The sequence below is a fragment of the Gorilla gorilla genome, chromosome 14 (genome assembly GCF_029281585.2).
Source record: "Gorilla gorilla gorilla isolate KB3781 chromosome 14, NHGRI_mGorGor1-v2.1_pri, whole genome shotgun sequence".
In the NCBI taxonomy this organism is placed as follows: domain Eukaryota; kingdom Metazoa; phylum Chordata; class Mammalia; order Primates; family Hominidae; genus Gorilla; species Gorilla gorilla.
The window spans coordinates 114,601,433-114,623,809 of NC_073238.2; the positions used below are offsets into that span (position 1 = coordinate 114,601,433).

The 22,377-nt window shown below is 46.2% G+C and overlaps 1 protein-coding gene across 8 annotated transcripts in view; it reads left to right on the top strand.

Annotated features, from left to right (window-relative positions):
- CLYBL (citramalyl-CoA lyase) overlaps positions 1–20,856 on the top strand; it is a 302,823-nt gene extending 281,967 nt beyond the window's left edge. For 2 of the 8 annotated variants that reach the window (XM_063697478.1, XM_063697479.1), the window contains 2 exons: positions 2,799–2,918; positions 19,456–20,856. In XM_063697478.1, coding sequence (XP_063553548.1) covers positions 2,799–2,894 — 96 coding nt within the window. In that variant the 3' untranslated portion in view covers positions 2,895–2,918; positions 19,456–20,856. Of the gene's footprint in view, positions 1–2,798; positions 4,052–4,325; positions 6,786–19,455 lie in introns of those variants that run through there. The other 6 variants (XM_031001395.2, XM_031001396.2, XM_055360009.2 and 3 more) reach the window with 5 other exon arrangements.
- The last annotated feature ends 1,521 nt before the right edge of the window (positions 20,857–22,377 follow it).

Genomic DNA, 22,377 nt, shown 5'->3' on the forward strand with positions numbered 1-22,377 from the left:
CCGAGGTGGGCAGATCACCTGAGGCCAGGAGTTCGAGACCAGCCTGGACAACATGGTGAAACCCAGTCTCTACTAAAAATACAAAAAAATCAGCCAAACGTGGTGGCACGCACCTGTAGTCCCAGCTAGTTGGGAGGCTGAGGCAGGAGAATCGCTTGAACCCGGGAGGCGGAGGTTGCAGTGAGCCGAGATAACACCACTGCACTCCAGCCTGAGCAACAGAGCGAGACTCAGTCTCAAAAAATATATAATAAATATAAAATATAATCATTAAGGAAGATTTCAAACCCTCCTCAAAAATCCAAGTAGCTTTTTGATGAACTGCATTTTTCTAAATCCTGACCAATAGACTATTTTTCATCTCACCTATAGACCCATATGTTAAAAAAATACCACCTAAATTATAGGTGGCTATGTGAGAGCCTGGGGATATTCACGCTAGGCAGTCTCGTTCATAACACTACAATCCTCCATTTGCAGAGATGCAGGAAACAAGAAAAATGCTACATTTTGTTTTGCACCTTAAGCTTCATTAAAGAAAATCAAGCAAAACCTGCGACCATAGAAGAAATAATCTCCCAGTCTTGAAAAACTACATGAAGTGTTTTTTATCTTTGATGTGCACATGGAACCCAAAGCAGGTTCGGGAACATGGCACAGACTCACAGCCACCGTTTGGATTCTCTGCGCACCGTTTTGATTTCCTGTGCATCTATGCTAATTTCGTCTCCCCAGCCTATTGTTTAAACCCTAGCAGGACAGATGTGCTGTTTTACAGGGCCATAATCCACTTGGTGGGTGGATAACCAAGAGGCCTTTGGTCTTCATCATTTACTCCAATAAGAAAACTAGACGATTGCCTTGTAAAACAGCATGTGACCCAGGCCCGGATTTCCACATAACGCCAACCTACAGGACCTCCTCGGAACTTCCAACCAAATTAGGAAAATTCCTCCTGGTCACAGAGGTGACCAAAATTAGCTTGAGGCTGAATGAAATTATGGAAAGGACAATCTAGGGGTAAAAACAGTAAAAAAGAGAGGGCTGGGAAGTGACTTACAGTACAGGAATTTAGGCCACACAGGTGTTCATGTGAGTAAGAGTCATCATTTCTAAGGCTGAAAAGGTTGGCCACTGCTGGTAAAAATTCTAATCCTAGTAGGCTTAGAATCTCTCTCAATCAAAAGATAAATCCCAAAAGTCATTGCTAAGGATTCCCCCCATTTTTCTTTACCTCCATCCTATGTATAACCGTAAGTTACTACCTCTCAGCCCTCATCATGAGAGCCCAGCACTCCTGTCCCGGCAGCCCTGAGTAACATCAGCATTGACTGTTGGGAAGTGGTACTTGTGAAATCCAGAAATGGGCTGCAATAGATGCAAATGGACCATCATCAATGTGCATTAGGATTGCCTCAACCACCCCCAGATCTCGAAGGACCCCTGCAACCCAGTCACACCAGCATCCTTGCCAACAGGTCAAAGCAGGGTGGATTAGGATGAAGGGATATCATTGTAAGCAGCAAAAGAAAGTGATGAAAAGAACACAAATAACCAGACATTAACTTTGGGTTCTGAGCATGCTGCTTTCTGTCCATTTAATCTATATTTTGCTGATGCACTTAAAGAAGCTACCTTGTCTTCTTAATGTGGGGATCTCTGATGAAGGCTTGAAGCTCTGAGACCCAAGCATCAGCCCCAGCTCTGGCTTTCCCTAGTCACATGACCTTGGAAGATCACTTCTTTTTTTTTCCTTCTTTTACTACTCTGAGCCTCAGTTTCCTCATCTAAAACAGGGCTTAGGTTACTTGACACAGTCTATATCAGTATGGTAGAAGTTTTTTAAAAAATGAGTCTGTAAAATGGGACTATTCCAAGAGATTTCAGAGATGCCTTCCCATCTTAACATTCAACAGATCTATGATTCCTTTGTTACAGCTCATGTCCCTGGTATTTCTTTCTTTTTTGAGATGGAGTCCCACTCTGTCACTCATGCTGGAGTGCAGTGGTGTGACCTTGGCTCACTGCAACCTCCACCTCCTGGGTTCAAGCAATTCTTCTGCCTCAGCCTCCCGAGTAGCTGGGACTACAGGCGTGCACCACTATGCCCAGCTAATTTTTTTGTATTTTTGTTAGAGACAGGGTTTCACCGTGTTGGCCAGGCTGGTCTTGAACTCCTGACTTCAGGTGATCTGCCCGCCCCGGCCTCCCAAAGTGCTGGGATTACAGGTGTGAGCCACTGCGCCTGGCCATCCCTGGTAATTCTAATTGTCTTCTGTATGGGTTTACCAACAGACTCATCTCTTTGTACTCAGTACAATCCTACCTTGCATTTTCTCATAACCTTATCATGTTACCTCTCAATTATGTTACAGCAAGGAGGTAAGATTTTGCCATTAGCCTGATAGTACAATTTTTTAAGACAATAATCAGTTGCCAGAATATATTGCTTTTAAAGTTCTACATAATATTTCAAAAATATATAGGGAAGTATTTAGATTTTCCTTCCACAGCTGTTTTCTGCTTGATTTCAAGAGTTAACTGAACAGTTTGCTGTCTTGTGTCCAGTGTGTTTCTCCTCTCCATTAAAATGCTGAAGATTTTTATTTTTTTCCCCTCTTTAGGGGGAAAAAAGAAGTCTTTCCTCTGTAATTTACTTTGGCTTTCTCAAAAGTTGGGTGGGAAAGTCAGTATAATTCAGGTGGAATCTAAAGTGTTCTTGTTGCACAAGTGTGCACAGAAAGGAAACCTATAATTTCGAGTATTCTTTCAGGAAGTTTGTATTCTCTGTTTTCCAGGGGGCCTTTACTTTCCAAGGGAGTATGATCGACATGCCATTACTGAAGCAGGCCCAGAACACTGTTACGCTTGCCACCTCCATCAAGGAAAAATGATCTGTTAAATGAAGCTCTCATCAGGTGGGCTGAACATATACAGTGGGTTTCTTAAAGACAAACCACAATACTCAAAGCAACTTGTTAGGATGCCAGATTGGGACCTGACTCCATTAACAGTTCATGTTAATCACGATTTTGTTGTTGTTGTCTCACTGGCCAGTTATTCCCCTAAAAAAATGAACGTTTTTCCTTTTGGATCCAAGCTTATGATTTTATCATTTTTAGTGTATTACGAATATGGGCTTATGATTTCACAGGGAGGTAAGATCCTGGGGAAAGATGGGCTGTGAGGCGAAGGTAGGTCTTTAATGAAATGGATCTTTCCCAAATAGACATATTCCCTCCACCCTTCTCATGTTAGTAAATGTTTCCTGCTTGTTCATTTATACAGCTGACACCACAAATAATTTTAAGAAAAACCAGGCCTTTAAAACATAGTAGCAACATTAAGGGGTCATCTCTATTTCACTAGTAATCTGATAAAACAACAGAGATGGCATCAAAAAAGAATACTAAGTATTATATTGGCTTAAAAAGACACTTTCTAAAAATAAACTTTCAAAACTGGTTACTATTAACCTCCACCCCTAAAACGAAACATCCATCTCCTTGAACTGCTGGATGATGAACACGAAAGCTGTCATCCTGGGTGAATGCTGTGGGTCAACCGTTACCGGCAATTAAAAAATAAATGTGCAGAAACACAAGACCATCCATTCTCCCCCTTTATTTTCCCGTTTAACTGTTTGCCATTGAGGCTATTTCCCCCTGGAAATGTATGGCTGGGACAGGACTCCCTCAGTCATAAACTTGTAGCGTCTCAGAAGACACAATGCACCCGAGCTGGTGCATGTGGCCCCTGCGAGATTTGCATCACATTAGAGATGCGGCTGCAGGTCAGATGGGTGGTGTGGTTAACGGGCTTAGTAAAGCTGTTTTGAAGAGGTTAACCCAGCTTGTAGTAAGGGTAAATAAACATAACAACCAGCCATTGTTCCCTATTCAGCATGTACTCTTATATTGAAGGCTAAAGGGTATTGAAGCTGCAGAGGGATCAACTTGTGCTTGCCAGAGGACGCCAATGAAGTTTGAAACACCAACAATCAGAGATTTTGTTTCTGTTCCTCATTAAATCATGAGCTTTTGTGCCGAGACTCTGGACGACTGTTCCTTAAGAAATTAACAGAATGGGAAGTTTTAAACTCTACACCAACCTTTTCATGACCTACACAGCAGCAACGCTGCTACTCTTAGACAAACACCGCGGGGAAGGCTGTTCTGTTTATTTAAATTTGTAAATAGAAAACAGTTGTTTTTTACTTTCATTTTTCACCTCCTCCTACGCCCTTTTGGATTATTTCCTCTGCGGCCCCTAGCATGAGCCCCAACCAGGCCTCTCCTTTTCCCCACTTCTCTCAATTCCCACAGGAAGCCCGAGAGGTGAGGAGCTGAGGTTAGACATCAGGAGAGGCACCATCACACGAAAGCATGGCCGCAGAGTCCCACCGCCACCAGGCTACCCCCACCCAGAGAGGGACAGGCATGCGGGTAGCCAGCACCGGGCAAGATGGCTCTGGGGATCCTCATTCTGTGAAGACACCAACTCATTTCTCAAACACGGGATCCAGGAGACAGATAGCTCCTAAATGGAGATGGCACATGCTCTGTGGGGTCCCTCATAGAGGAGTGCCACCCTCCACACTGGCCACCCTGGGCTGCCCCGGAATGGCCAGAAAGGAAGGTGGGAGCTAGCTCCATCCTCACTCAGAGGCCGGAAGGAGGAAGATGGCATCTCGCCAACTTCAGAGCCGAATGGCCTCTAGCCACACTGCTTCCAGACCCCAGACGGGGCAGTAGCAGCAGTTCCCAGAGGAGCACCCATTGCTGCAGCCAGGACCCACCAAGGATGGGACTCCTGGAGTCAGGTGCACACCAGGTAACCCAGGACCACGCTGTGCACCCCCAGTCTGCCCCTCTGCTCAGAACACAGAGGGATGGGAGGATGGCTTGGCAGTGGGAAGGCAAAAGAAGGCCTCTCTCACTCTGCCCCTGCCATACACACCCGCTGAGGGTGTTAGAAGCAGTGGAGGCAGAGCTGGCCCTAAGCAAAAGAAGAAAATAAACCTCACCTTGTCCTTCCTATGGGCAGCCCTCACCCCAATCTAACTACCCTTCCCATCCTCCAGCCTAATCCAAAGAAGCCCTTGGCTTGAGGGGATGAAGGGCTTGCGTTCTAGTCTCCACCCCAGCCCCACAGGCAGCCAGCCAGCCAGCCCCACACAGAGGGGCCTCCTCAAGGCCTCACTGGGAGCCTCCTGTCCCCAGCCAAGGAGCCCTACAGACCTGGGGAAAAGCAGGCCCCTCTGCAAGGCCCCTGGGTGGTGCGGAGGCCGGACCGGCTAGGCCTCCCACTGCTGGCCACTCCCAGGCCATGGGTTCCTAGGTCCCAACCACATTGGACTGCTCGCCACGCCCCTGCCCTCATCCCAAACTGCTTTGTTCAAACAAAACCACCTTGTTTCAGTCTCCCCAAATGTCCAGTTTATTATCTTCCTCATAACCCATGGTCCCTATTAGGGTAGGATCATGAGACTAAGACCTATGAGAGCCACAAATCTGGACCAAAGTCCCATTCCCTGAACAGAGACCCAAACGACGAGGGCCCCACAAGAGAGTTCAGTCCTGATCAGAAACCCATGGTGCCTTAGTCCTTGAAGAACAAAACTCCAGGAAGAAGATGCTGGAAGGCAAAGGGTATTCCCCCTCTTTCCCCACCTGCGTCTCTGTGGTGCCATGGGTGGGCCCAGGTACCCTGGGAAAGGTGGGAGAGCAGTCAAGGGTGGGTGTGTGATCTCCACTGGGCTCACTGGGCACCCCCGACATGGGGAAGTGAGAGCTGCCCGACTCCTGAGCCAGGCGTGGGTGACAGGAAGAGGACCTTGCAGCTAGTCTGATTAATTAGAAACCATACCTGTTTATATTTTGTGTAGCTCATCACAAGCCGCTTAGCCATATCACCCCCCTGTTATTAATTCTTGGGGTCTAAATTATGGGTAACACTATTAAAACATTATCAGAACTAATGAGAAACAATTACTTAGAAAATGAGCCGGGACAAGATTGAGTTGGGAACATCAGTGGTGATCACTGTGGATGAGTTTAATAAATCATCAGGTGCAAGGCAAGACCGACTGTATGTATGCAAAGCCCCGTCACGGGAAAATGAAATTGAGATTTTTTTTTTTTTGCATAATTTTTTCATTAATCTCAATAGGACCCGTGTGGTGTAGATTGCTTTATTCCCCTAATACCTTGCCTGAGGGGGGGTGCCCAATAATGTCTTCATTGTTTTACTGAGGTCTTAATGACAATCTGTGACAACCTCATTTTAATGTATAGAGGATTATATCAGTACAGTCATGTTTTATTGAAATGGTGAAGGGAACTCCAGTCAGAGTCAGGCAGTGTCTGTGAGCACAAGTTAGGAAGTTTCTCGGCATCCGGGAGCGTTCCCGTCTGATGTCCCAGTGTTAGTCCTCCCGGCCGCCCTCCCCTCCTCTCCTCTCCTCCAGGGACGGCTGGGAAAACAGTCCTGCGGGATGAAGACTTCACCGCCTCCGATTTGAATTTGAAAGTAACTCCTTCCCTGGCATATTTCGCTGGGCAGATAGAACAAACCATGTCGTTTTCCCCCGTCTCTAAAATAGGCATATTATTATCATTCACACTTTTGCACCCGGTCGTTTTGCGGGAGTTCGGGAAACTGACTTTCTTCATTGGGGACACTGTAATTTTCTAACGATGCCAAGAGGAGAAAAAAAGAATACGGGTTTGTTTTAATTGGAAGGAACTTCTGCTTTTATGATTTCGGTTTACCTTGGAAAACTGAATCTTCTGTGTTTTATTTCTTTCCTCTAGTACTAGAAAAGCAATGAATTGCACAAAACAGGTTCTGAGACGGCCCGCAGGCCCCGAGCTCGTGGACGCGGCCGAGGGTCGGGTGTGACCCGCGGAGCCGCTGCCAGGCTTCCCGGCTCGTCTTCGCGGGGAGCGGGGAGGCAGGACCAGACCCCAGCATTTCAGCGTGAAAGTCTTCGCCTTTCTTTCCGCGCTGTCTTTCCCGCGGGCGGAGCGGCGTACCTGAGCGCGGCCCCCACGGAGCATCAGTGACTTTCCCAGACCCCGCGGCCGCGCTTGGGACCCGGCAGCTCTGCGCGGGCTGGTTTTGGAGGGGGTGGTGTTCGTTTGTTTAAATTCCAGTTGTTATTTGGCAGCATATCGCCTTCCGAGTCAGTAAGAATTGCCCACGACGTAAAGAGCGACTTGCGGGAAGGGGCCGAAGCCGTCGTTAGCGCCCGGGCGGCGGCGGCCACTCGAACCCCGTTTCCGCCAAGCGCGCTGCAACCTGCGGGGCGAGTTCGTTTTGTTTTGCCAAAATCATTTGGGACTTCTTTGTCATTCATGCCCTTCCTTTTAAATGATTTTCATTTCTTTCCACTGTAAGTGACCGGCTGGGTTTGCCTTTTGCTTCTTCCGACGGAAGGGCACCGCGAGCCGGGGTGGGCGGCCCCGCGGGCAGGAGGAGCACGGGGTACACGCGGTGGCCGCAGACGCCGAGCCCTGAGGAGCCCCGAGGCCGCGTCGCCTGCGTCCCCGGTGCGCGCGGAGCCGGGGCCGAGGCCGGGCCGGGAGGAGTGTGGCGGCCCAGGAGGCCTGGACTGTGGGCCCCGCTCGCCCGCCCGCCGCGGGCCGCCCGGAGCCCGCGCGCCTGTCGCGCAGCCCGGCTGTAATGGTGGCAGATCAAAGGCGGCCCCGTGTCCCCGCGGAGCCCGGGACAATCCCGCGCCTTTGTGCGCTGTTGCTAGGAGCCCGAGAAACTAAGAGAAAGTGTCAGGAGCATGTTAATCAGACTCGTTACACTGTAACAATAACGTCTCTCTCGGGTCTCCCAGGCCCCAGTACCCCCGCGCACCCTGCGCGCAGGCCGGACACCTGCGCAGGGCCCTTGCGCCCGCCCTGGGGTCCCTGCAGCCCCGAATCCGCGCCCGAGCCACGCGGAACGACTAGCCTCGAGGGGCCCCGCAGGCTCCCGGTGCAGCTCCCTGGCCGTGGTCTCCTTGACCGAAGCCCCGGCCTCACCCCGCCTGGCCGCGAGCCCGACGGACGCAGGGACGATCCTGGTCCCCTGCTTTTCAGTCCTCCAGTCGAATCGCCCACTTTGTTCAATCACTGTATTCGAATCAAGAGGAAAATGAACATTCTCTTTATGGTAGCTTTTTGGTTATGAGTTTTTGCAAAACTGTTAAACCAACTTTGCCGATTTCCCTTGGGAATCCACTCTGGAGGCCACTCTAAGTAGTAATCCCAAGTTTAAGAAGGAAATAGGGAAATTTTGCTGAGAGTAAAGATGTTGCCGAACTTTTTGAAGGGATTTGCTTCATTCATTCATTTAGTCATTCAACAGACACCTGTTGAACCCGACTGGGTGCCAGAGGGGCCAGTCACAGGACTTATTCCAGATGAACTTTTCTTTTGAAATTAGAATGCCCTTGTGGAAGCCAAAGGAGGAGCAGAGGCCTAAAATAATGTCAAGTGTCAAAGCAAAAAGAAGTGCCATTGGCTACTACAGTGTGTGATGATAACAAGAGAGGTGCGAATTAGGAATTAAAAACGTTTGAAAAACTACAGGCCATATGCTTTGAAACCAGCCACTTTTTCCACCTTTCATCTCCCTCTCCCCTCCGGTTTTGGTGGGCAGGAGCTATGCCAGGCTGCAGTCCTCAACCCCTCAGAGGCCTGCCTGAGGTCTGAGGAGTGAGGCCAGGCCTTCTGTTTGTACACAGCCTTTCAAACGTGCAGAGAGACACACTCCATCCTGGCCCCATTCCCCCTTTGCTCATACGCAGGGAACTGGAAACCTGTCCTCAAGATTAGGGCTGAATTTGGCCAAGTTAAGGTGCTTTTCTCCCATACAAGCTCTTGTTCGAGAACAAACCCATTCTGGAAGGTGTAGAAGGGGGCCAGACTTCCAGAGTCAAGCTACCCATACCTAAGTCACAGGACAAAGCTGGCTGTCACCAGGATGGGTGTAAGACAGCCTCTCAACTCACCCGTGTCTACCATTGACTGAGGAGGAATCCCAAAACTGTGTGAGACTCCTCCGTCGGTGAAACTTTCTCTCTCTCACCGTTGCATGCACCATGTAAACATATAGAAAACTGGGTCGGGTGCAGTGACTTACGCCTGTAATCCCAGCACTTTGGGAGGCTGAGGTGGGCAGATCACTTAAGGTCAGGAGTTCAAGACCAGCCTGGCCAACATGGTGAAACCCCGTCTCTACTAAAAATACAAAAAATTAGCCGGGTGTGGTCGCGCATGCTACCCGAAAGGCTGAGGCAGGAGAATCGCTTGACCCGGGAGGCAGATGTTGCCCAAGATCCTGCCACTGCACTCCAGCCTGGGCAACAAGGGCAAAATGCCATCTCAAAAAAAAGAAAGAAAGAAAGAAAGAAAACTGGGCAGGTTCCCTGGGGATTGGAGCCCCAGGCCTGGAAGGAACTTTAGAGATTCCTTTCATTACATAAATAAAGGAGTTGATACGCTGAAAACTCCATCTTACAAAAAACAAGAGAGGCCGAACACTGGCTATGTGATGATGATAAAATAGCTGGCTAAAGGGGAGAGATTCAGTGACAAGAAACTGGATTTCTTTGGTTTACATAACGCCAAATAGCTGGTTTGGCTGGGTTCTGTTTTGTTTTTAAACACAGAATCAAATTTCCTTCATAATCAGACACACTAATAGAATCAAGAGAAAAATGAACATTCCATTTTAGAGAGCTTTGTGGTGGAGAGTTTCTTCCGAAGACTCCATACTCTAGGCATCTGGCTTAATGTTAAAAAGGGGCAGGGGGATGGTCTTTTGAGTTCTGTGAAAGGAAGAACGTAAAAACCAACATGAACTTCTGGCTTCGATTTTCTGGGAGAACTGTGCTGGCTAATAACCCAAACCCCCAAAGGAAGACAAGAGCACATCCATTTTTCCCCATGTAATTTCCACGGCCTGGAATTCGTGCGGCGGCTCTCGGGAGCTTCTCCCAGGCTGGCAGAAGGGAGCTCCAGCCACTGCCTGCCCCCGCCCCTGTGTACCCACATCAGTGACAGCATGGCTCTCTCAAGAGGCCCTGGCCACTGTCCACACTGATCTTTTCCAAAGCCTTTGCACAAGCTGTAACCCTCCCTCTCTATGACACCCAACAAACGCCAAAGCATTCTTTAAGACACAGCTTGAAAGCCACTCCTGTGAGATCCTCCCAGCTCCCCTAGAGACAACTTGCTGCTCTTCCCTTAGTCCTTCTGTTGCATGGATTGGATTTTCATTATAGTGGTTGTTTAGATGTGTGTGTCCCCAAAAATAGTGTGGATGCCTTGAATATTGGACATTGTCACACATCTCTGATCCCTCTCGTGCTCTCGCCTCTCATCCCCAGCATGAGCTTGTGGAAAATGTATTCATTAAAATCAGGACCTGAGTCTCCCTCCTCCACTTAGGTTCTGATGCTGGCTTTACCACTAATGGGTTAGGTTACGTGCAGACAGAAGAAGAAGCCATTTATTCTCTCTGAACATCAGTCTCTTCAGCTACCCAAATAAAAACACCTAACTCCAAGAGTTCCTGTGAGGATGTGGTAGTCAGAGAGATGCGCCACTTCCAGGATCTCCACTTGCCGGGCTGGGGAGATGCAGTCAGCAGACAGCTCCCCACCCCGCTGCCTTGCCCAAGACCCTTCCAGGGCCCCCCACCATTTTGGCCAGAGGTGGGACACACATGCCAGAGTTTCCAGTGGGGTTAGCCAAGACTTTGTTGGGTCTGCTTGGCCATTCAACTTCTCCTTCACACTAATCCTGAATTCTCCTTCCTTTCCTGGATGTTGTTCCCTGGCATCTTGCACCCTAAACTCTGTCTGAGCATCTGCTTCTAGAGCTCCTAACCTGTGGCGGAGGATTACATGAACTACTGTATTCAAAAGCACCTGGCATATGGTGGTTGCCAGGGTTGGGGGTGGGGCAATGGGGAGTTACTGTTTAATGGGTACCGAGTTTCATTTTTGCTAGATGAAAAAAGTTCTGGAGAAGAGGAGGGCTATGGTGGCACAACGATACGAATGTACTTCATGCCACAGTGGTTAAAATTGTAAATCTTGTTTCTTATATTTTACCATAATTTTTTAAAATAATTTTTTTAAAAGAATGAATGTAAAATAAAGAGAAAAACTAATAAATAAATAGTGTTTTTAAAGCAGCTAGCATCATGCTTGGCACGTAGTAGGCATTCAGTAAAGATCAAGTGACTTCCACCCAGGGGCCAAACCTGCACACAGTAGAGTTTGGGAATCCCACTGCGCAGAGTGGTTGGAATATGCATTTCTACGCAGCGAACCCCATTTTCTCCTTTATTTTTATTTTTATTTATTTACTTTTTTGAGACAGGGTCTCACTCTTTCACCCATGCTGGAGTGTAGTGGCGAGATATTGGCTCACTGCAACCTCTGCCTCCTGGGTTCAAGCAATTCTCCTGCCTCAGCCTCCTAAGTAGCTGGGATTGCAGGGGCACACCACAACACCCTGCTAATTTTTGTATTTTTAGTAGAAATGGGGTTTCACCATGTTGGCCAGGCTGCTCTCGAGCTCCTAACCTCAGGTGATCCACCCGCCTCGGCCTCCCAAAGTGCTGGGATTACACACATGAGCCACCTGGCCTGGCCTTCGTATTTACTTTCATTACTAGATGAAGTATATGCTCTCACAGGAAAACGTGTTCAAATTCTGGGACATACCAGAAAGGGCGGCACACTCCCACAGCCACGTGCATTTTGGGGAGCTGCATTGCTCTTTTGTTGTTGTCATTGTTATTAACAATCTCCTAGCTCCATTGCTGGCCTATGGAAGTTTCTCTCAGTGCTGGAGATGTTCTGACTGTAAACTCTTATCTGATCGTTTTGGCCAGTCCCCTGATTTTGCAGACCCTTAAGGGCTGGAGGATTATGCAGTACCAACTCCTGGCTGAAGGGGGCACCATCCACATAGAAAAAAATGCAATGCTAGGGGCACCTCCTGGAGTTGTGCATCTATTGGCCCTGCTAGGGGACTTGCTCAAGGTCACACTGCTGGCAAAACCAAGACTACCACTAAACTCTCCAAATTCTCTCCACTAAACCACACAGCTTCCTCCCTCCTCAAGCTCCTCAGATTCGTGCTTCCACATCAGGTTCCCCAGTTCATCAATTCTGCAGGGTGAGCAAGCTCCAAATGTGTGTTTTGAAACAATGAGAAAAATAACGAAGCCTCCTTTTCAGCAACTGCCTCCCTCAGAGACAGTGCCTGACCCCAGCAAAGATATCTGAATTCATCACAATTCAAACAACCAGTCATCAAAAACACAGCCGGGAAGCTCTGCCACCAGGCCAGTGCCACCTCGCAATACACCTTGATGTCCCCCGGCCCCTGTAGGTCCCTGAGCACCTGCCTCCCAGACTCAACATGCCCCTGCACATTTTGCAGGATTTTCTGCTGGGGGCTGGTCTGAATGGCTGGAAAATGTCTTGGGTTGTCTGAGGGAAGAAGGCCCGGGGCAGGCATGACGTGGATGCCAGCGCCAAGGACAGAGGCTGCAGCGCTATGCTGAGCTGGCTCCCTCGACACCACCTCTTGGCCGCGGGCCTCACTCCCAAGCTCCATCCCCCATGGGCACCGTTCTTTGCATCATCTCTCCTTCCATCCAGTCCTGCTAGATTCTTCCTTCTGCCTTGTAATTTTACCTTCTCTTCCTTCCTCCCCTTACAATTCCAAAAGCAAAAATAACAAATGTAGGAAAGAAAACAACACGGGCAAACTATGTTTTTCTAATTCTGTGTGTGTTTTGGAGGTAAATCGAATGTCTTAGGCCATGAGCTGCTTGCAGGACATTCCGCAATCCTTCCTCGACTGTGGGCTTGGCACAGGACATTTACGGTGTCCATTTTACCAGAGAGACCCCGAGAGAGACCCCGAGTGCACAGACAGATAATACTGTACTTTGGGAATCAAAGTAGAAATGTCAATGAGGCTGCTTAGTTAGTTAGTAAATTAAATTTTGCTGCCAAAGTTGCTATTTCTTTGTTTTTGGTTTTTTGGATTTGTTTTGTTTTTTTTTGTTTGTTTGTTTGAGATGGAGTCTTGCTCTGTCACCCAGGCTGGAGTCCAGTGGCGCAATTTCAGCTCACTGCAACCTCCACCTCCCGGGTTTAAGTGATTCTCCTGCCTCAGCCTCCACAGTACCTCGGATTACAAGCACGCGCCACCATGCCTGGCTAATCTTTGTATTTTTAGTAGAGATGGGGTTTCATCATGTTGGCCAGGCTGGTCTCGAACTCCTGACCTCAAGTGATCCACCCACTTCGGCCTCCCAAAGTCAAAGCTGCTATTCCCAATATCCTGCCTTTGATCATGCTCTCTTAATGCAAAGCCAACATTCAGCTTCTATGTAAGTCATAAGGAAGATGATGATCTGCAAATTGGTGATTGAAACTCATTTGAGAGCCTAGAGTGATGCTTAGAAATGAGAAAGTTTAACTTCACATCAAGTTTACATGTACATACAAACTCATAAAGTATACCTTTTATAACAGTATAAACTCATAAAATGTAATTTCTATCATATTCTTAACCTTATTCCTTTTGGGGGAGATATTACCAGAAAGGTAACAACAAATGATTAGTATAAAAACAGATATTTTCAAATTATGAGAAACATTCCATTTTAGGTTATAAGAATATGACCCAAGATGATAATTTTCATAATTTTGCCTCATAAAAGCGTTTTTAAAATATGATCAGTCTTTGTGTCATATAAGGAATTTTAAATTGACAAATATATGAGAATACTTAAGGTAAATGTTTTCAAAATAAATAGCCAATGAATGGGCTATGAATTTGCATGCACACTGCCTATGAAAATCAGCATATTTTAAACTGGTTTGTTCAGAAGGCGCCACTGGCCTTTTTTCTCTTCCTTCTCAAAGGGCATATGTGTTGGATTAGTGCTCAGAAAAGAGAACATGTTTTCATAGCCTCCAGTGTAGCATTTATAAAAATTGTGATGATTTTAGGACTGCACCTTCATTTTTTGAATTTTCAAAACTTGTCCCTTTTTACTTTTATTTTCTTTCAACAAAACGAAGACCTAAGAACCCCTTTAAGAAATGTTATCCATTCCCACAGAGTCCCAGTTTGTTGACCTTCAGGCCACAGAGTAAAACCTTCCTTTTAAGTCAAGCATTCCCCATTGGGAAGCACTCCAGCTTTTTCTTTTTATGAGGAACTTTAACTGCTGGACTTAATTTAATTATTGTATTTTGTACATACTCCCAGAAGCCCCAGGGCATGAGCTTTACTTTTTTCAAAACTTTCAAATAAATATCTTTTAGGATCGCACATTTCTGATGGCAGTGTTCTGTCTTTGACTTGTATTTCTAATCCAAATACTGAACTTGGATCTTTCTATTTCCTGTGACCTATCAATGGATGGGTTTCAACCTTAGCATCACTTTGCCACAGACCGTCTTCATGAGCAGACACAGGCATGCAATCATTTGAGTTCTTAGTGCAGGAGCCTCGATTTCATAACAAGAAAATAAAAACCATCTCCAAAGTTGAACTACATTTTAAAACCTGGCTAGTTCTGGAGACTTGGTCTTCAATAAGGAGGGTTGCTAGGCAGACATTGCCATGAAATCAGGAGCCTGCTGGCCCCATGGCCGCAGTCTGCCACCATCTGTCTTTAAAGTTCCTTTAAGGTGCTCCCCCAGCACTGGCTACTCCTCCCCCATCCCAGCAGAGGCTCATTGCAAACACACTGACACACACACACACTCACACACACTCACACACGCACACGCACACACACATGCACACAGGGAATTGTCATCCTTAGCAAATAGCAAAAAGTCAGTGTCTCTATTTCTTATCTCTCTCTATCCGTAAACATTTCTTCTTGATCCTTTCGATTTCCATGATTTCCACCTGGAAATCAAAAACGTTGACATCTTGACTCTTAAAGGTGAAAAATAAATTTGTTTTGGATAACTGGCTTAAAACTCACTTAGGAATATAAAAATGTGAAGCAAACACAGCTTTTCTAAATTCGTAAGATCTGCCCAAAATACTCTGTGAAGTTCGCGTCCCGTATGAAGCAAGTTTAATTTGTGGACTTCCATGAAATCTGAATTTAGGAAGAAGATGTTTTTAAGTAGCATTATCTGCAAAATGAATCTGATTTCCTTACTTACTTTTGTTTAAAAATTTAAATTACAGCCTGAGCAGCAAAGCAAGACCCCATCTCTACAAAATAAAATTAAATTTAAGAAAATTAGGCTGGCATGGTGGCACACATCTGTGGTCCCAGCTACTCAGGAGGCTGATGCAGGAGGAGCACTTGAGCCCAGGAGTTCAAGGCTGCAGTGAGCTGTGATCGTGCCACTGCACTCCAGCCTGGATGACAGAGTGAGACCCCTCTTTTAAAAAAAAAAAGCAAAAACAAAAAAACCCCACACCTTTTTAATTATAAAAAGCACAGCATTTTGTTGCCAAAGAAGGACTTAGAGGTCACCTAAGCCAATGGACTGGATCTTGGCTGATATTAGAATTATTTCTTGGGCTTTTAGTAAACACTAATATCTGGGCCCTACCCCAAACTAATTAAATCAGACTCTAGTCTAACCCCTCATTTTGCAGATTAAAAAGAGAAACAGCCAGACAGAACTCCCAGACCTCGAAAGGTGAAATGTGGCCCTTTCCATTTGCAGTCAAAGGGGCAACATTGTAACATGATTTGGGAATTCCTGGCTATGCTAAACTTTAAAAAGCAAAGTTCAAACCAGTTTCCATAATTATGTTTGGGTCTCATGAATTGATTTGATAAGGAAGAGTTGATTGATTCCTCACACATGACCTAATTTCTAATTTTATACACATTCACATCCCTGAATGATTGCAGAAGAGGCTGAAATAGCCATCATGTTGAAATGTCTCATGCTATAATTTTCAAAATCAGCCACACGTGTATGGATGGCTGTCCTGTAAATGTCACCTAAAAGAAAAGTGTGGCCTCTAAAATGGCAGCGTCGTGCTTCATAACTAATATTCCATAATTTAATTTTTCTCATATATGCTTAAAGCATATAAGTAAAAAGCAGTATTTTTCCCAGTGTCAGCTCAAAACTGTACAGTTTTTATGAAAATGAAGGCAAAGACGTCAAGTAACAGCTCAGCCAAGTGAGTCCCACAGCCCCCCAAGGCAGAGGTGAGCTTAGCTGCCCTCCCTGGGGGTCTCAAGAGAGCAAAAGAGGCCCTGAAAGGGCAGCCTCCCTCTTGTAAGAAGCTCAACTGGGAGCTCAGCGGGCTTTGAGCCATCTTTGCAAAGACAGCTTTTCCCACCCTGCCTCCCCCAGAACAGTACACCTCTCCCACCTTTTCTGCTCCCCCACATCTGCCTCCTTTGCCTCTTTCCCCACAGGGCTGGCCTGCTCACAGGTCTCAGAGGGAAAGGGGGCGCTTCACACTGGAGGGTCTGGTCCTAGGCTGTTCTCTCCAGCCGAGGACCTCCCGGGAGAGATCCAGAAAGCTTTGATCACAACTATCTGCCTTGGGCTAAAAGACCTCTGGTTGGTCACTCCTCTAGGATCTTAATAAGGCCGGGACCTAGGATCACAGATGCATACCTGTTTTTTTTTTTTAATAAAGGGAATGCTGAGCTGCAATGACCATTACTGTAGAGTTACAACAAGAGGGTAAAGTTCATACATGGCGACCTGTGTCAAATCCGTCCATTGATCTGCCCTCCAGCACACATTTACTGAGCTTCTGTTATGTGCCTGTGGTGAGTGACATGACATCACTGTGTTAGTGACTGGCCAAAAGGGTGTCTTGAAGCCGCCCTAGGGCCCTTCTGGCCCTGTTCTAGGAAGTGAAAGCTGGGGCCAGTGGAGCCCTTTCTTATGCTGTCCACCCTCCCCCACCTCCATTCTGTTCCAATTATTCTTCATTATCCTTCAAAGCAAACTTGCAAGTCAGCCAAGAACCGAGCTCCAGGTGTGAGACCAAAAAAAGAAAGAAAAGGGGGAAGAAATCTAAAAGTACCTTAGATGGAAATTTTCATGCAGCCATAAAAAAGGGTTTTTTTGGTTGTTGTTTTTGCTTTTTTTTTTTAGATCAAACATGTTTTGTTGTGGTGGTGGTGGTGGTTGTTTTTGAGACAGGGTCTCTCTGTCTGTCGCCCAGACTGCAGTACAGCTGCACGATCTCGGCTCACTGCAGCCTCGCCCTCCCCTGCTCAAGCCATCCTCCCACCTCAGCTGGGACCCCACCCAAGTAGCAGGAACTACAGGCCTGCACCACCACTCCCAGATGATTTTTGTATTTTTTGTAGAAACGGGGTCTCACCATGTTGCCCAGTCTGTTCTTGAACTCCTGGGCTCAAGTGATCCACCTGCCTCAGCCTCCCAAAGTGCTAGGATTACAGGCATGAGCCATGACACTCTGCCAGATTCAACATGTTTAATGGCAAAAGGGAAAATGCTGAGAAGTTTGCCTCCATTTGGTTATTTCACTTTGTTCCTTTTATACTTTCCTGTACATCCCAAATGGACTACAATGAGCACCTGTCACTGTGATCATCAAGAAATAAAATAAACAATAAAATAAGTAAATGTCATTACAGGGGATTTTGGAGTTTCCCTATTTTCTAAAATGGACATTTACAAGTTTTCAAATCAGAAAAATGTCTGTTAAGATTTCATTTTATTGTTGTTTTACATAAGAATAATCAGATGTGAGGAAAATAAGTGTGAGTGAAAATCAGAATTTGAATGGGAACTGAAGGACCTCCAGAGCTTTTTTGAGTTTTCTTTTTTTTTTCTTTTTTGAGACAAAGTCTTGCTCTGTCACCCAGTGGTGCGATCTCGGCTCACTACAACCTCCGCCTCCCGGGTTCAAGCAATTCTCCTGTCTCAGCCTCCTGAGTAGCTGGGATTACAGGTGCCTGCCACCACACCCAGCTAATTTTTGTATTTTTAGTAGAAATGGGGTTTCTCCATGTTGGCCAGGCTGGTCTCGAGCTCCTGACCTCAGGTGATCCACCCTCCTCAGCCTCCCAAAGTGCTGGGTTTACAGGCGTGAGCCACCGTGCCCGGCCTTGAGTTCTTATTATTACAAGATGACTCAGATTTGGGCTGGAGAGCATTTTAAAACATTAAAACATTTTCTGCCTAACAAATGCATTAATCCTTTCTTGAGGATTAAGAAAGAATTAATCCCTCCAAGGATGGGCAGCCCCACAGCGGGTGGCTTGGAAAATACTTGGCTTCTTGCATCTGCAGAGTTTACTGTTTTCTTTGACCCTTTGCGTCTACATCTGGGAATTTATCCTAAAGAAATTCTGTAATCCAGAATATCAAAAAAGCCTCATTGGCAAATACTACTTTATTCACAGTTGCATCATGTAAATTACAGAGGTATGGCTAAGTCAATCGGGAGACATTTACTTGATGGAATATTAGACAGCCACTAAAACTGGTGCTTCTGAAGGTGATAAGAAAATGCTTTTCCTATAAAGTCAAGTTCTGATGCATACCAAGCTGCAAATGCGAGTCTGGAGCTGAACTGCCTGGCTCTCCTGCTTCTTAGGCTTCTTAGCTAAGTAACCTTGAGCAAGATCCTAACATCCCTGTGCCTCAGTCTTATTATCTGTGAAATGGTAATAATAGTACCTACCTCCTAAGGTTTCTTTTGAGCCTGAAATGAGTTAATACATACAAAGCACAGTGGCCTGGCACACTGTAGGCACTGGACAAGTGTTGGTTCCTATAATTATTACCTGTGATTATAACCATGTTAAAAAGAAATCACAACACTGGAAGAAAATACAATAAAATGTTAGCAATTGTAGTGTTTGGGTGATAAGACTACTGGTGATTTTTATTTTTTCTTCTTTTTACATTTTTGTATTTCCAATTTTTTCACTAACTATACATCAATTTTTTTTTAATTGGGCATGATGGGTCACACCTGTAGTCCCAGAGACTCAGGAGGCTGAACCAGGAGGATTGCCTGAGGCCAAGAGTTCAAAACCAGCCTGGCAACGTAGCATGACCCCTCTATCTCTAAAAAATAAATAAATAAAGCTGGGCATGGTAGTGCTTGCTTGTAGTCCCAGCTACTCAGGAGACTGAGGTGGGAGGATCAGTTTGAGCTCAGGAGTTTGAGGCCAGCCTGGCCAGCATAGCAAGACTCCATCTCAAAAACAATTAAAAAGACCCTGAATAGAGAGCGGCAGCATGTGGTTTCATATGATTTGAAACATCCAGATGCCAAGACTTTGGGCATGGGCTTGCGAGGGACTCCTCCTGACTGCGCCCCATGGGCACCTCTCATCCCGGGGAGGACGGTCAGGCTGTGCTGAGTGGTGAACAGCACTCTGATTGGCAAAAAAGTAACCTGAGCTCCAGTCACCTGTTCCCTGCAGGTTCTTGGAAAGAGCTTTTTCCTTCTCTACAAGGAGGAATCTGATGCAACTGACATCCTCAATAGCTACAGAGAACTTGCAAAGGAGTGGAGAGAATGTTTGAGGTCCAGCCTTGGTGTAGAGAAACGGCAGAAACAGAAATCCCGAAAGGTGTCATGCTTGGCTCCAGCTCTGTGCTCTCAGAACTCCCTTCCCTCTGGGCAGAGGCCCATCTGCTCTGTTTACACACCTGGACGTGGTATGAAGGGAGGTTTGGAGGAGGGTAGCTCCCTGACCATTTGTGGAATCGTTCCTGCTTCCAAGCAGCATGCTACAGGCCAGCCTTCAAAGAAAGACCAGAAGCCAAGTGTACTCTGTCATCACTTAATAATGCTTGAAGCTTTTCATATAACAAAAGGAATGAAGCAGCCCCGTCTCGCAGTGTGGAAGCCTGATCATTCTTCCATCGGCTCTGCACCAAAAAGCTTTTCCTGAGCTTTGAATATTAGATCTGACCAATATGGGCAACCAATGCCCTTAGTAAGGTAAAATAGGAATAAAATAGCTGTTTGCAAAGTTATTTCACCACACAGTGTGGTAGGGAGGGAACTGATATGTTGCAATGCAAAGTAATCTAGTAGTATTGTTTGTAGAACAGACAAGTGTGTCCAATTTAAAGAATATCAACATCATTTTTCTATATCATACTCTTGTGAGGTTGGATTTAACCACAGAGGCAGAAAGTTGGTCTACTTTGCTCGTTCCTGGCAACTAGCATGGTGCCTGCCCCTAGTACATTTTCATTGAATGAATGAATCAATGAGTTAATGAATAAATAAACAAATGGGAGGTGTTCTCCTTTATATTGTGTTAGAGGCTGAGGATATAGAAATATGTAACTCAGAGTCCCATTCCACAAGCCCATGCTAGTGAGCCAACACAAACAAAAAACAACTCAAATTCAATGTGATTAATTCCTAAAATCATAGCACTAACATTCAGTAGTCATGTCCAGCTCTTCCTTTATGTCAGGTACCTAGACATAGCGGAACAGAAAACCCTTCAAAAGTTCAGTCTAGTCTGGAAAACAAACATGAAGCAAAGAAGGCACAATACCATATGGAAAAGCAAGACAGAAATATGTACATGGCAGAGAGGCTGCACGGTGTCATTTAATCACGAAGACTCTGTTATTAGACTGCTCGAATACACAAAGCTGTGTTACCTTGGACATGTTACTTCACCTCTCTGAGCTTCAGTTGTCTCATTCTGTAAAATGGTGATATTACTGGAACTCATCTCATAGGGTTGTTAGTGAGTGAATGTTTGTAAAACAGGATAGTGCCCAGCACATACTAGTAACAAATGTAAAATACATGAAACAAATAAATATTTCCTGTGTCCTCTGAACTTTAAACTCTCATCAAGAACTCTCTGTTTGGCTTTGCCTTTGTAAATGACTGATTTTTCTCCTGTGATAGGACTCATGACCCAACACCACTCCAATGCTGTGGACTCAGGTTAATAAGAGAAGGAACAGTTAGATTGCTATCTGTTTGTGGAAAATAATGAGTATTTGTCAGAAGAAGAAAACTGTCAATGCTGAAAAATACCTACACATGGATTGTAAATACATTCTAAACAACTGCTACTCCCCTCTGGGTCAAGGGCAGACATTGCTAATTAACCTCAGTATCCTTTCCAACTGCATCTAGATTCAGGCTCAGTATCCTTTCCAACTGCATCTAGATTCAGGCTCAGAATCCTTTCCAACTATGTCTAGATTCAGGCTCAGAATCCTTTCCAACTATGTCTAGATTCAGGCTCAGAATCCTTTCCAACTATGTCTAGATTCAGGCTCAGAATCCTTTCCAACTATGTCTAGATTCAGGCTCAGTATCCTTTCCAACTGCATCTAGATCCAGGCTCAGTGTCCTTTCCATCTGCATCTAGATTCAGGCTCAGTATCCTTTCCAATTATTTCTAGATTCAGGCTCAGCATCCTTTCCAACTATGTCTAGATTCAGGCTCAGTATCCTTTCCAACTGTGTCTAGATTCAGACTCAGAATCCTTTTCCAAACAGGGTCCCAAGTAGTGACTACTAATCAGGACCTGCTGGTGTCTCTGAACTAAACCTTATCTGTATGTTCAGCCTCAAGGTTGTTTTCTTCATCGGACACACTGGGCTGCCTTCCAAGCTCCCTGCTGCCAGGAGCCACGTTGCAACTGCCTATCTCCCATGACTGATGCCCAGCTCCCCAAATGCCCTTCTGGGCCCCACTCCCAAGAGAACAGCAATAGAGTAGGTTCTACCTGTAGGGAGAACAGCAATAGAGTAGGTTCTACCTGGCCTTTCCTTACAGATTCTTCAGTTTGCAGAAGAAAGAGCATAGGCTTTGGGTGCAGTCCTGCAGCCACTATCTAACTCTGTGACCTCAGCCAAGCAAGCTGCTTAACCTCTCTGAGCCTCAGATTCCTCCTGGGTAAATAAGACCTCCCTGTGGGGATTGCTGCAAGGATTAAGTGCAATAATGTTTGTACACGGACCAGCTGGGATGGGCTCTCCAGAAATGGTAGAGCCATGATCAATAATCCAGCCTGGCTTCCCACCAGTCAGGAACAAGGCCCTCAAGACTTCCTCCCTGGGGTCCCGGCATAAACAGGAGCCATGGCCAAGAGAGGGCTGGATGCTCCTGGTGAAGCCACTCTTGCCCCCGACTCACACACAGCATTGGCTGTAGATAAAGCCAGATCATAGGGGCTCAGACAGTTGGGAAGCAGTGAGAGCTGGTGGGGCTGGGAAGGGAGGGAACCTGGGGTGGGGAGGAAGGGAACCTTAGGAAATGATGGGAGTGGGCATTGGAGTGGGCATTTTCCTCCCATAAGTGGAGAGGGTGCCCTCTGGCATGGACTAGGGGCAAGATGAGGTGGACAGTGTCTCT